Genomic DNA, 14,467 nt, shown 5'->3' with positions numbered 1-14,467 from the left:
ATGAAAAGTTTATGGAACTTTTTAGTAAATTTTGTTTTTCTAGTCCTTGCTATTTTCAAGATCTCAGCTTATTGTCGGTGAGGGGAAGCTAGTTCTAGTTCACTCATAGTTTTTAGTCTTCTACCATATCTGAAAGTAAATGTCTGAGACTCTTGCTATTGATGAGATATCCTTTGGATAGGTCATCAGTAGTTGATCAATTGAGCTCCGCCCTTTTGGAATCCCTCCGGTCAACTGACCGCCGGGTCTGCTGTCGGTGTAGGCAGTGCTGGAAGTAAATAGCGTTGTCTGTATACTATCATTTGGTAATGCAGGCACAACTCCCATTGAATTCAATGGAAGCTGTACCTGTAGTTCCAACTCAGGTCGCTGCAATGTTGCCAGCGCTACCTCCTTTCAGGGCTGTCTGCACTGACAGCAGGCCCGGTGATCAGCTGATCGATGAGGATCCCAAGCAGCAGACCCTTGCCGACCAACCACTGATGGCCTATCCTGAGGATAGATTATTATCAATAGTAGAAGTCATTTCCAGCAATGACTGTTTTCTACAGTCTATCAGTATAATTCAGGCTTAGTTTTCTACGATATGTTGTTTTCTCATATATATGTTTGACCATTTCGCGGTCCATTTTATGCATTTCTTAGCATGCACATCCAATCAAAAGCTCCAATGTACACCACTTGTGTAAGTAACTAGTGCCTAAAGGCCTATCAGCGCAGCTAAAGCCCAGCAGGTCATTAAAACTTCACTTTTATTGGAAAAAAAAAAGAAATCCTAAAAGTAATTGATGTTTTTTCTAAATGACAGTTTGGAGATTACAAGTTCCAAATTTAAAGGGATTCTGTCACCAAGTTCATGCTGCCCCGAACCACAGGCAGCACGAGCCCAGGAAAGATACCGTATGCTCATTGATTGCGTGCATGTGTTATTCTGAAAAACTGTGGCTCTGCATGATGTGGGTGGGGAGAGGACTCTGCGGCCCACCTCCATGACTCCAAGCTCAGCTCACAAAAAAAAGGATAAAATAGGTCAGCACTTCCCAAAAGAACTATACAGGTGCACGTTAAACCACGACTGCAACATACAATAGAAGCAGAACCAAAAAACGGCAGCACCACTGTTAACAGATCTACTATCCGAGGTATACATACCTCTAATCAATACTCTAACCACATTAAATAATGCAAGGTTCTTGGTATATAATTTGATCAAATCATACTGGCCCATCTACCAACGTCCAGGGGACCAAGCTTTCAGATGGGTCCCACTGGTAATACCAGGTGGTTTAATCTTAAACTTGGAAAGTTGGGTACCTACCTCTCAGAATGTTCCTATTTTGGGACTAAGGCCTCATGTCCACGGGGAAAAGAAGAATTAAAATCCGCAGCGGATTTTAACTCTTCACCCGCACGGGAATCCGCACCCCATAGGGATGCATTGACCACCCGCGGGTAGATAAATACCCACGGATGGTCAATAAAAATGAATTTAAAAAATCATGGAGCATGAAAAAAAGGGACATGCTCCATTTTCGTGCGGGTCTCCCGCGGGGACGGCTCCCGCAGACTTCTATGGAAGCTGTCCGTGTCCGCGGGAGACCCGCACCTGAATTACTCTACTGCTACGGGAGGTGCAGATTTTCCTTCCTTCGCGGCCTGATCTTCCTTCTTCGCGGCCGGATCTTCTTTCTTCGGCCAGGCGGATGTGCCCGGCGCATGCGCGCGGCACGGAGCTGGCGTGACGAGCACATCCGCCAGGCCGAAGAAAGAAGATCCGGCCGCGACGGAGAGAAGATCAAGCCGCGAAGAAGGGAAGATCCGGAGCGTGCGGAGAGGTGAGTAATTGTTATTTTAATGCCTCGTGTCCGCGGGGCAGAAGGGACCCGCTGCGGATTCTCCTTGGAGAATCCGTAGCGGGCCTGATTTTCCCCGTGGACATGAGGCCTAAGCCTACAAATAAAACCAGGGAAGGTAGGATACCATTTATATCCTCCAGTAGGAGGGACAAAAGGTAAATGGGCGGCAGGTGTGCACGACCAGGTGAAGGCAGCCAAAACTTCACAATATTTAAGCTCGGCTCACGGTCAAACATCTCATTTATTCTGAAATGCTGTAGTATTTCAGAATAAGCATACATGAGGATAATGAGCGTATCTGTCCTGGGTTCGGGCAGCATGAACCTAGTGACGGAATCCCTTTTAAGTTCTTGTTTTCACATCCCATTGGATTTTCAAAATGTGACCAGAGAACGTTGAGGTCCAGACTCCTACTCGGTCTCTAAGAGAAATTCCCAAACTGTCTACCAGTCATACATCATCTCAAAATACAAAAAGGCTCGAAAACTATGTCCCCCGACATGTTTCACTGACAAATGGCGACATTAGGAGAAGGGGCAGAGTAGGAGTGACCACTGTATTCATTGCCAATAGAATAAAAAATTGACAGGGTGTATCAGAAAATGTGCCTAACTATTCATTATACAGTGTTCTTTGCAGAAGTTTCACTGTCCTTTTAGGCCTTGAAATAAAATCTATACAAACTGCCTTAAATTAGGGGGGTCTTCAAAAGCAAGGAATTGTAGGCATATCTGTGCCTGCAGACATAGTGGATTTCAGAGGACAACCTCAGCTGACATTCTTCTCAAGCATAAAGTTTTTTTGTTTTTTAACTTTTTTTTTCCAAAACATTTTAACTTTTTTCCTGGTGAACTGGAAAAGTAATCCTGAGAAGTAATGACTCAGCTAAATGATGCTCTGCCTGTCACAAATGGTTAATGTCTTAAGGGAGAAGTACTTTGTCAGCATGGCTTCATACTTCTTGTGACGTTTGCTCCATCCCTGTGGTAGAGGCACATGTTTATAGGAAAAATAGACTCCTCTTGAAGCAGCTGTGAAAACCACATTACTTGCTGATGCCACCACTTCTTCATTCCTTCTCCTTTCTCAGCTTTCTGCAGGTTGGGTGATGATTATACATTTATACATGCTCGGGTATTTTTTTTAGCAGCTGCACATGCTGTGATCCACTGGCGGAGTACCTGGCCAACGCGCTACCAAATAATATCCAGGCAATCACTGACATGCTAAACGTCAGGCGTGCTCTAAAAACGCACCTCTTCAGAGAGGCATACTATATCCCTAAACCTAACCCCTCTGTACTCCGCCTGATAACATGTTCTCTTGTCCTACCAACTGCAGCTCCTGCTAGCCATAATCAAGCGGCATCTGCAGTCATCCCGATTCTGCCACTATACGGCCTGACCATTGTCTGTGTGTATAGCATCCCTCACTCTCCACCTCGCCATACCGTGCACATCTCCAGCCCCTTTACCTTCTGTATCACCCCACTATTTGTAGTATGTAAGCTCGTTGGAGCAGGACCCTCACCCCTACATCTCCATCAATTGATTACTTCATGTAACTGTGGTCTTGTTTTATTCCCCCTGTATTGTAAGCTCTGCGGAATATGTTGGCGCTATATAAATAAAGATTATTATTATGTTCAGTGGTGGATTTTGTATCCAAAAAGGGAAAACCAGCAGTACTCTTAATACCCAGCTGAATCTACTGGGGGAACTCACTATCTGGGCCTCATCATGCTTTCAGCATGATGAGGACCTTACCTCCAGAGTGAAACCACTTTAATCCTCTTCAATGTTTGGAGCAGCATACAGGGTGCAAGAGAAAAACTTCTCAGAAAGACATCCGCTTATTTAAGCATACCTCTTTATTAGACCTCCGTGAAAGACAGACGACGTTTCGACCGTTTCCCACGGCCTTTCTCAAGTCAATGGCACATACAGACAGTGAACATCTTAAATAACACAGTGACATGACCAATCACAAATCCTTCTAAAAACCAAGCCCAATCACCAGTAGGCAAGGAAGTTGTCGACAGCTGAGAGCACTGATGATCTACTTGTGACATCGCCTCATCATCACACACGCCGTGACTGATAGCTTCCATCATCAAGTCGCGTCATATCCAGTGGTGAATAAGGTTCAGACACTGAACTATTTGAGGTGGATGGAGGAGTTAGTGGCTGAGGACTCCTTGGACCCATTAAAGAACTTATGTCTGTGGCTCCCAGTGTCCTCTTTTCAGGACACTTCAGATTTCTAGAATCTTTTGGTTTGAACCCTACGGGAATAGGCGCACCCTCCCCCCTTCACCCTGCCTTCCACAGACACACACCTATTGTACCCTTTTGCTCCCCCCCCCCCTCGAATCTCTGAATCATTATCTTGGCCAAGGCACAGTTACCTGCTAAAGCCTTCCTGTCCACGGCTGTGATTTTGACGGCGATTTACGAATCACGCCGTCTAAAGCTTTCCATAGCGTTGCTATGGAAAGCGCCGAGCCCCCTGTACACAAGCAGAGAATCATTGTGTTTCTCAACTCCCGGACGGCAATTCGCAGCATGCTGCGAATTGCCGCAATTCTCCGTGGTCAGACTATCTGTCAGATTAGGCTGACAGCAGAGATCCGTCTGCGGCTTCTGCTCCGGGACGGCGGAGATCCGCTGCGAGATACCGCAACGCCCGTGGACAGGGGGCCTTAGTTGTTGCGGGGCAGCGTTTGATGTCCCTTTGACAGCCCATTTATCTACATAGAGGGGCTGACGTGTTGAATCCTTGAACCTGGTATACTCTATGTGCATCGTGCTCTCCATCGCTCTTGTCCTTGTTCTTTGTATATGATATTGTCAATTCTGTTGTGTTCTCGATGAACTCAATGAACTAATTAAACCTACACGGTCGGGGTTATGATTTCACAAAGCGGAGGTTTATGTACGGTAAAACAGCCTTACCTTCCGTCTGTGCCCAGGTCTTATGTAGCTTCCTGCAGATAATTGTTCCACATTTCTTCAGGAACTTGTGGTTGGCAGTCCCATTTGTGAGTCTGTTGCCCGTTTTTCACTGCAGTAATTACATTCACAAAGCAAAATTGGTGTTGCAGACCTTGGCAGAAGTTATGCCCCTGTCCTTTTCCTTATTACTTTGTGCAACTCTGTCTAATCTGCTGGTCGTGAGAGTTCAAGTTACTTAGCAAAACTTCTGCATCCTGTCTCAGGATACTATCTTAAAGCAATCCTCTAGTTTCAGGACAACATTCTCTCCCAGGACTGAAGAGTGGAATATTTACCTGTTTCTCTATCGTCCCTCCCATCCACCGGTTCCGGGCTTTGTTTTTATCTATTCGGGATGGCAATCACTATATTCAGACGACCTAATCCCCCACAATGCATTGGTAGTGTTAGACGAGTAATGCATTAAATCTTCTGTCTAATTGGCCAGAGCTGCTCATCTGATTAGTACTGGCTAATCAGAGAGCAGTGTGCAGTAGGTAGGTAGGAAATCGCTGCAGCCATTTTGAATAATTGAGAACAGAGTCCGAAACCGGTGGATCGGAGAGGCGGCAGAGAAGAATGACAGCAGGTAATATAGTCTCCTACTCCTTCTATCTGGTGTACAATATAACATCTCTTCATGATGCACAGGTTTCTTTGAATTCCTTCCGACTGGATATTGTAGTGCTGTTTTAAGTGTAAAGTTGGCTGACTCCATGTTGGAGGAGGAGTAAAGCTGGCCTTACACTTTAGATAACTGGTGGCCAAATGCTCGTTCATCAAACAGCTATTCCTTCCAGCACCCCCATACCAAGGCCTTGGTCAAGCAGGCATGTGTTTTCAGTAAGGAGATGAGTAAGCTGCTCCAGACACTTCTGCCAGCAACTTATCTCACTTACGAACACAAGAATCGAGCATGTTGAAATACCCGACCCTTCTTTGCCCCGAAATCTGCAGTCAGTACACCCCCACCCCCTCTATACACACTGGTCTCTGAAATCTGCTAAAGTTTGGCTGACATTTATTTAATGGTCTTCCCTCATTAAACTCCCCCTTCTCCAGTCTATCCTGAATGCAGCAGCTATATTGTCGCATCCACCCTGTGCCCATCATTCTCGTCCATAAAGCTCTCCATAGCGCTGCTCTCCTCCCTCATCTCTGTCTACCACATTTCCTGTGCTCTCCATTGTGCTAATGACCTTACACTAAATTCTTCCTTAATCCAAACCTCCCTCTCCCATCTCCAAGATTTTTCCTGAGCTGCACCACTTCTCTGGAATGCACTACTCCAGCCAATCAGGAGAATACCCAATGTCCACTGTTTGAAGTGCGCCCTAAAAACTCATCTTTTTAGGGAGGCCTGCCACATTTCCTAATCTAACTTTTCTCCATTTACCCCAGTTCTACGCTCCACCTTGGAAACGTGACTCCATTCCATCCCACCGCATCCCCCACATCCCATACACCTTAATGCACCTACCTGTATATACAAAGATTCCAGCTGGTGACCGACGGGTACATGTTTACGTATACTACCCAATTTATATTAAATACTGCTGGGCCAACCTACAGAACAAGAACTTGAACCTCTTGTATCACCCCCATTTCCTTATAGTCACCCCTATTGTTCGCATTGTCTATTAGTTTAATATTGTATGTTATGTCTTATTTTGTCTATGTTCCCTCTGACTTGTGAAGTGCTGCGGAATATGCTGGCTATATAAAATTAAGTGTACGGCCCACATTTGGGGGGGGGGGGGGGGGTGTAATAGGCTGAATAGATAAACATGTCTTTTTTCAGCCTTATATACTATGTTAATATGTGAATCCATATCTGTAAAAGGCCACCACTCACAGAAGTAGTAGGATCTACAGGTTCTTGATGAGGCTAAATGTCCAGGCCCAGACATTCATATTTCTACGTCCATATTAGCACCAACATAATATGGATGATATATGCAACTAAATTAACCCTTTCCAATCCACCCACTGTCTGACGTTTGAAGACATTCTGATTGAAGGCTGTACAGCTCCGATGTCAGAAGATGTTCGCCAGGGTATTCTTACTGTATATTACTGGCCGCTCTGTTGTCGGGGGGGCCTCTTAAGCATGTCCCATACCCGCAGTACTGGCTCTAGCCAGCAGATGGCGCCATTGTAAAAATGGTAGAAAGAGAAAGCCCCCTAGGAAACCCTGAATCCAAAATTGGATTGCAAAGGGTTAACCTAAAATGGGACACACCAAATTTGTGAGCCAAAAATCTGGATAGTATGGTCGTCCTATAGAGTAGATGGATTCAGGTAACACTAATTAAACATTTAAATATTGTTTAGTCTATACATTTAGGCAGGAACACCATTTTACATTGTTTGGAAAACGGAAGTCTACGGCAAGTAATAGGCTGATTTATCATATAAATCTGGGCAGTTTCTTCTTTTACCACAAAACTGTATTTTTTGGTTTTATTGTATATGACGTCTTTTGTCAGCATGGATTATGATCTAGATCTATCTCCTGTCTTCGTTATTTCCTAACAAATACACACGGAGAGGAGATTATTTTGCCTGCACTTGGGGACTGGACCAGCGCTTTGGGTCATTGGGATTTACTTGGATCAGGTCGTCGCTAAGACATTCTCTGAGCTCTAAATCTTACATAGTAAATAGGATCTTATGCTTCAAAGAGCTGCGGCTAGACTGGATTAACAATTCCTAACAATGTCTGTTTATCTGTGGTTTTTTGCTCGTCTTAACCTTGGATAATTTGTTCCGTGCAGCTGCTAATGGAAGAGATTTGACTGCAGCGATTTATTTTCATACATAAATATGGAGTCACTAAGTCCGCCCTTCCTCTTGGCCTTTTGGGTTTTTCCTTTTTTTTTTGTTTTGGATTAAAAGTTAATTAAAGTATTCTCCTAAAACCTGCATTTGATGAGTCTCGTTCTATTTGCTTTTCAGATGAAACAAGTTCAGGATGAAGAAAGAAAACAACTGAACCAGCTAAGAGACATCTTAAAGACTGCACTGCAAGTGGATCAGAAGGAGGTGAGCTTGTGAGGCTGGAAGTGGTCTTAGAGCTGGCGAAAGGGGTTCTCTGAGTAAGGCCGCCTGCAGAAGGGCGGGTCTGATTCGACGGCGAGGATTCTCGCAAGGGACCCAACCTGCACGCCTGCAGGGACCGGAGCGTACTCGCCCGCGCCCGCTGGCTCCGGCTGTTTGATGTGCCGACTTGCCGCGCAGCCGGCGTATGTGCAGACCGGAGCCGGCGGCAGGTGAGTGACGTTTCTGTGCGGGGCTCGCAGAGCCCCGCACAGAAATAGAGCATGCCACGATTTGTTTGCCACGCAATATTTTGTGCGGCCAAACCGTGGCCGTCTGCATAGGATTGCGTTAACAAACGCAATCCTATGCAGGCTTCCAGCGGCGGAGATTCTGCGGAATTTCAGCTCGTGTGCAGGCGGCCTAATACATTGGTAGTGGGGAATGAAATATATATTTTAAAAAAATTACATGTTAGTTTTTTAATTTTTTTAGTTATTTATTATACTCTTTTGCTGCAGTGGTCATGTAGTTGGTTACCATGTGACCACTGCAGCCAACAGGCTGTCACCAGGGACATTCTGTAAACCTGCCAGGGTTTCTGTAATAGAAGCACTTGTGACAGGTTTACGGGACATCACCAGGCCAGAAGATCCGGTGACGTCACCTGTCTGATGTCGTGTGATTATATTGCCAAAATATAGTTTTAGGTACAGGGAGTCCAAAACTATATACAAGTTTGTCAGACAACCCTTTTAAAGTTTTACACTTACTACCTATACAAAGTATAGTGGATAAGCATTGTCAACTGAGGTACCTGGGGTCTACCAGTAGACTTCACAGATACATACAGTTATTACCTGTCTGAGATGTTGTATGCTGCCTAGCCATATGTAGTTCAGTGTAGTACTGCACCGTTCATTTGGGCATTGCGGGTCCACCCTTGGCTGGGGGCCCACCGGGGGATTCAATTGTTCTCCTATGGGCCAGTCTGAGCCTGTTGATAAGTGTCTGATCAGTGGTAATCCGACTGCTGGACCTCTGCCGGTCACGAAAACAGGGATGAAATAATAGTCTTGCATGTCCACTGTCGCTCCATTTAATTCTATGGGGCTGTTGAAGATAGCTTTGTACAGCGCTGTTATCTCCGCTAGTCCTATAGAGGGGTAAGGAAATGCATGGCTGCCACTCCATACAGCGGGCAAGGGATCCTCATTCATCTGATTTGATGGGGCTCCCACCTGTGCATTAGGATAAGTCTAACACTTAGTGCAATCCCTATATATACCAAGGAGGAAGCGTAAATGGCGTTTTCTATAGCGACGCATCTTGTTGCTTAAAATCATTTACTTTATTTCCCCACCATAATAAGTGATAGCATATTTCTAGAATATCCCATCACTTACTGATCATTAGGTTACTAACTGTGCCAATTATGCCCGCAGATGCAGCGATATCCCATTCCCATAGAGGCGACTTGCAGTTCCCTCTGCAGTGGCTGAATAAGATCCAAGTGATGCCCAGCAGTGCATCCTAGTGCAGTTCAGAGTGCAGCCAGCATGGAGCGCTGTCTCTCCGCTCTGTAAGCAGATAGTCATTCGAAACTGAACGACTGCTGTTTACACTGAACGACTAGTCAGTCAGTTTTCTGCATGCATTTACACGGGACGACTATCGTTCAAATTCCAGCAGGAGCGCGGGAGTTTGAACAACTCTGAACGCTGATTGTCCTATGTAAAATTGGCCATTAGGCTGGACTGATGGCTTGGTTTCCCTCTGCTCTCTCCTCTTCTGCACTTTCATATCAGCTAATTTATGACCAAAGTTTTTCTTTGTTCTCATGAAGTGCAGAAGGAAACAAATAATGGCTGAAAACTAAGCAATTGGTCCAGAAAACTGACTGATCTCCTACTGAGAATAAAGACTGCAGTGTCTATATAAAGGGATATGTAGAAGCTGCAGAAGATAACTGCAAAATTCTTAATCATCCCCAAAGCTAAAATGATTGTGAGCATCAAGTACATGCATTTAACTGAAAATAAAATTGCCCCCAAATGTCCAGAGCCAATAAACAAAATCACTACTAAATTATTAAACTCTCCATATACTAATGATTCAGTTGTATAGCGAACACCATTTCTTTCATAGTTGGTCTTAAAAAAAATCTTTGACAATATGCAGAGCAATCTCTACTAGGCAGAGATTAGTATTTACTACATTGATTTACTAGATTATACAGACCAGTGCACTACGACAGTCAGGGTCTCCATTGCCCCATGCTTTCTCAGGTGTCTAATGTGCTTTCTTCTGCCATTCATTTAACCCTTTGGGTAATTTGTGGGTGTTTTTACGTGCACATTACTCATGAATGTGTTTTCTCTCTTTCTCATAAATGCTCTAACCTCTTGTGACCGAAGTCTAGAAGAGTAAGTGTGTTAATATCATTGATTTCTCGCAGTGCATGTGTTGCCAGTGTGTGCCTTCATCTGCATGTCTTGTCCATGCTCGGTATTGAGAGGAGTATCGGACCTTGTGGGTTCTGTATTTGGAAGGAGGAATAATTAATAAGACTGATGGTATTGATATATGAACATCCCATCTACACACTCAACGTCTCAGTAATTGTATCATCTTCTCATAAGCTATGGCTATTATTCATGCAAAGTATCTTAAAATTTATGTACTCCTTTTTTTTTCTTATTTACTTTACTAGATTTATAATTTTTTTTAATGCGTTTTCCTTACCAATTCGTCACAGACTAGACTTTTGCAGCAAATGACGTGGACGCAAACTCCTAGGTTGACTTACTTCCACTCGCTCAATCCTGTACAAGATAGAGCATAAGTCATACTCCAGAACAGTCCTATGCGCCCCCAAAAATATTCACTGGCACCTCTGACCGTTCTACTGTGAAGCAGGTCAACCATCTAAACCTTGATAACCTACCAAGGTACAGGCACTCTACTCTCTGTGCTCCAGTAGCCAAAAATGACACTTTATCTTTTTTTTTTTTTTTTTAATAAACTGACAAGAACTGAAATGATTAAAGATTAAAACTTTATTACAAGAAGTAGCAATGCATGAAAAGTGGAAAAAGATAATATAAAAGACATATAGACAAAGCAAAATAGATACAAGAATAAAATGTAGGATACATTCAATGGAAGTCTGTTTCCCTTTAAGTTCGTTTGTCTCCCGGTCCCATCATTGTGTTGTGATTGGTAGTTGGGGAGAAGAGGGAGGTGCTTGTGAGTGGAAGAGTAGAAGAAGTACGGTATGGTTACTTCAATAGAAGTGTTCAAACAGAGGCTGGACAGACATCTGTCTGGGATGATTTAGTGAATCCTGCACTGAGTAGGGGGTTGGACCTGATGACCCTGGAGGTCCTTCCAACTCTACCATTCTATGATTCTATGTTAACTACAGTTCAATTCTAAATTATTATTGTGACACCAGTGTCCCTAGATAAGTCATAGGTTACTGCCGATAAATGAGTTTACAGACAAAAAATGTGCTGTTCAAAATCAGGGACACGCGGTTTCTTTTTACTCACGATCCAACTTTGATTTTCCAACACAGGTAAATTACTCGTACTTCTCAACATGAAAATACAGACTTCGGAACAGATTTCTGAGCTCTACCTTTCTGAACACACTTGACTTTTTCCCAAAACACACACCTCCTCAGTCGCTGTTATCTGAAGGACACTTTCTTGTGTTACACGGTCTCTCAAATCAAACTCACTTCAGCTGTCGTCTGTAACAGGTTTCCGCACTTTCCCTCCAGATGCTGTTGAGCGGGGGCGCGTGTGGCTCTTGCATTCCCAAACCAACTCTTAAACAGCATCTCCTGTGCTTTCATGCCTGGAGGAGACAAGTCTTCTAGCAGCAGAGACATAGCCGCGGCCTAGCCCCGGCAGGAGCATCAGCCCGTCTCTCCTGCGTGCACCTCCTTTTCCGACCATACTGTACTACTTCTTCTACTCTTCCAGTCACAAGCTTCTTCCTCGTCTCCCCAACTACCAATCACAACACACTGATGGGACAGGGAGACAAACCAATTTAAAGACAGACTTACAAAATGATGGAGGGACCTTACTCTGGGTCACTACAGGACCTGTAAGGCCTCTCTGTACGTTTTGTTGATGTTTTTTGACTTCTCATTTTCAACTCCTGGAGACCATATCAGTAGTCCATGTCCAGGGTGTCTTGTTGGGTCTTCAAGCTTCTTTGGCATTTCTTTTAGAATCTCCATCCATTTTATTAGTCGTCCTTCCTCCTTTCTTTTCCATTTCATTTGAGCGTAAGTGTCCTGGCCAGTTAACTGGATCTTCTGATGTGTTCAAAAAAGTTATTACTTCATTCTGGTAACTGGTTTTCCATGTGGATGGTTAGGCTTTACTACATTTGTAGTGTATAATGAATACTATTTAAGGGAGTGCACCAGAATAGGGAGCCCTGGCTTTATTGTTGCTGCTCCCTTTTCCACTTGTAAACCCAATTACATTGCCCCCACACTGGCTAATTTAGGTGGATTCCAGCCACACATTTGGAAGGTCATTATTTATATAGGAAAATGAAGTTTATTGTTCTGTTACTCCTTGACAATCAGCCTTTTTGTGAATGAAAAATATGGAAAGCATATATGCAAGAATGGAGAAACTGTAAGAAAAACTTTTAATGACACATCAGGTTGATTATGTATCCATATTTCTGTACTAGAACTTATACTTTAGACCCTTTTTCGACCATAACCTAAAAACTATCTACCTAATGTTATGTAGTTTACCATCGTGCCACCAAAACCACTTTAAACCATTGAATCATTGCCTCCACCAAACTTCTGAAGGTGTCCTTTGGCATCTGGCACCAAGACGTTGGCAGCAGATCCTTTAAGCCCTGTTAGTAGGGAGGTGCAGCCTCCATGGATAGGACTGGTTCCCCAGCACATCCTGCGGATGCTTGATTAGATTGAGATCTGGAGAATGTATAGACCAAGTCATCACCTTGAAGTCATTGTCCTGTTCCTCAAACCATCCTTGAACAATATTTCCAGTGGGGCAGGACGTATCATCCTGCTGATAGAGGGCACTGCTTTTAGAGAATACCGCTGCCGTACATTGTTATGGTAGGTGGTACATGTCAAAGTAACACCCACATGAATGCAAGGAACCACACATGGCTCAGAGCATATAATGCTGGCTTCACAAGACTTGTCATTTTGGAGGTGTTCACATCAAGTTGTTAGTCTTCACAATTGAACCCTTGTCTGCGTCACTCAAATCCTAACTATTGCCCATTTTTCCTACTTTTAAAATATCAATTTCAAGACCTAATTGTTGACTTGCTGCCTAATATCTCGCCCCTGATGGGCACCATTGTAATAAGATAATCGGTGTTATTCACTTCCCCTATATGAACAATACGAGTTGATAGTTGCTATACACAGGGAATAGCAGGCGTCATTTGGTGCCCGTATCAACCAATCAGAGCTCAGCTTTTATGTTTCAAGCAGTTTCAGAGCAGTAAAAGCTGCAGTGTTATTGGCTGCCATGGGGATCACGGCCAGCTTCTCTGTTAGGATACATTCACACGTCACTGATTTGATGCAATCTTGTCACCGATTTTGGTTCAGATCTGTAGATTTCACCACTTTAGAGGGGTTTTCCAGGGAGACTACTATTGATGACCTGTCCCAAGGATAGTATACAATGTCAGGAGAGCGCCAGACATAAGAAAAAGAATATATGTACTCTCACCTGGTGCGGACAGCTAGGCACCCTAGGATACCAGCTGCCTCACCTGGGGATGAATCTTGGTGTGCTGCTATGCCCGGTGGTATCCATTGAACCAGGGGAGAGCTGCAGGAGTTCCGGAGGTCCTCACAGGGGAGGATCCCCCCATATATATTGGGAAAAGATAAATTTAGTTATAAAAGGACCTTTCTCAAGCCAGAAGGGGGTTCTGTGGACACCATACCCCTCTAAAGTAAGTCCCTATTACCTGGTAGAAATATCCTTGGAATTTCTTATTAAGTGGTGAATCCTATGAGCGCAGGATCTTTTTATAACTAAGTTTATCTTTTGTCATCAGGATAGGTCATCAATAGTTGATCGGCTGGGGTCTGTCGCTCGGGACCCTAACCGATCAGCTGAGCGGGTGCGTGCTGTCAGTGCTGCAAATACACAGAGGAAGCAGCAGAAGTCTCCTCTGTGTAGTGGTCGGCGCTTGTAACTGCAGGCACGGCTCGGGTTGATTTCACGAGAGCTGTGCCTGCAGTTACAAGCGCCGGCCACTACACTGAGGTCAGTGCAGAGACTTCCGCTCCGACCTCTGTGTATATATGGGGATGTAAGCATGCACCCGCTCAGCTGATCGGTCAGGATCCAGAGCGACGGACCCTAGCCGATCAACTATTGATGACCTACCCTGAGGACAGGTCACCAGTTGTGTTTTCCATGGAAGACCCCTTTAATTTGAATGTAATTGAAAAGATAAAATCTGCTGGAGATCCGCACCAAAATCTGCAGCGAGTGCAGTGTGAACGCAGCCTAAAGCCAACTTCACACAGACATGCGT

The 14,467-nt window shown here is 44.2% G+C and overlaps 1 protein-coding gene across 2 annotated transcripts in view; it reads left to right on the top strand.

The window, feature by feature from the left end:
• ASAP2 (ArfGAP with SH3 domain, ankyrin repeat and PH domain 2) overlaps nt 1-14,467 on the top strand; it is a 184,815-nt gene that overhangs the window by 134,226 nt on the left and 36,122 nt on the right. For both annotated transcript variants that reach the window (XM_066597479.1, XM_066597469.1), the window contains exon 9: nt 7,808-7,894. In XM_066597479.1, the coding sequence (XP_066453576.1) occupies nt 7,808-7,894 (87 nt within the window). The remainder of the gene's footprint in view (nt 1-7,807; nt 7,895-14,467) is intronic.

Source organism: Eleutherodactylus coqui, chromosome 1 (assembly GCF_035609145.1).
Source record: "Eleutherodactylus coqui strain aEleCoq1 chromosome 1, aEleCoq1.hap1, whole genome shotgun sequence".
NCBI lineage: Eukaryota > Metazoa > Chordata > Amphibia > Anura > Eleutherodactylidae > Eleutherodactylus > Eleutherodactylus coqui.
This window is presented reverse-complemented; position numbering and strand designations above follow the sequence as displayed.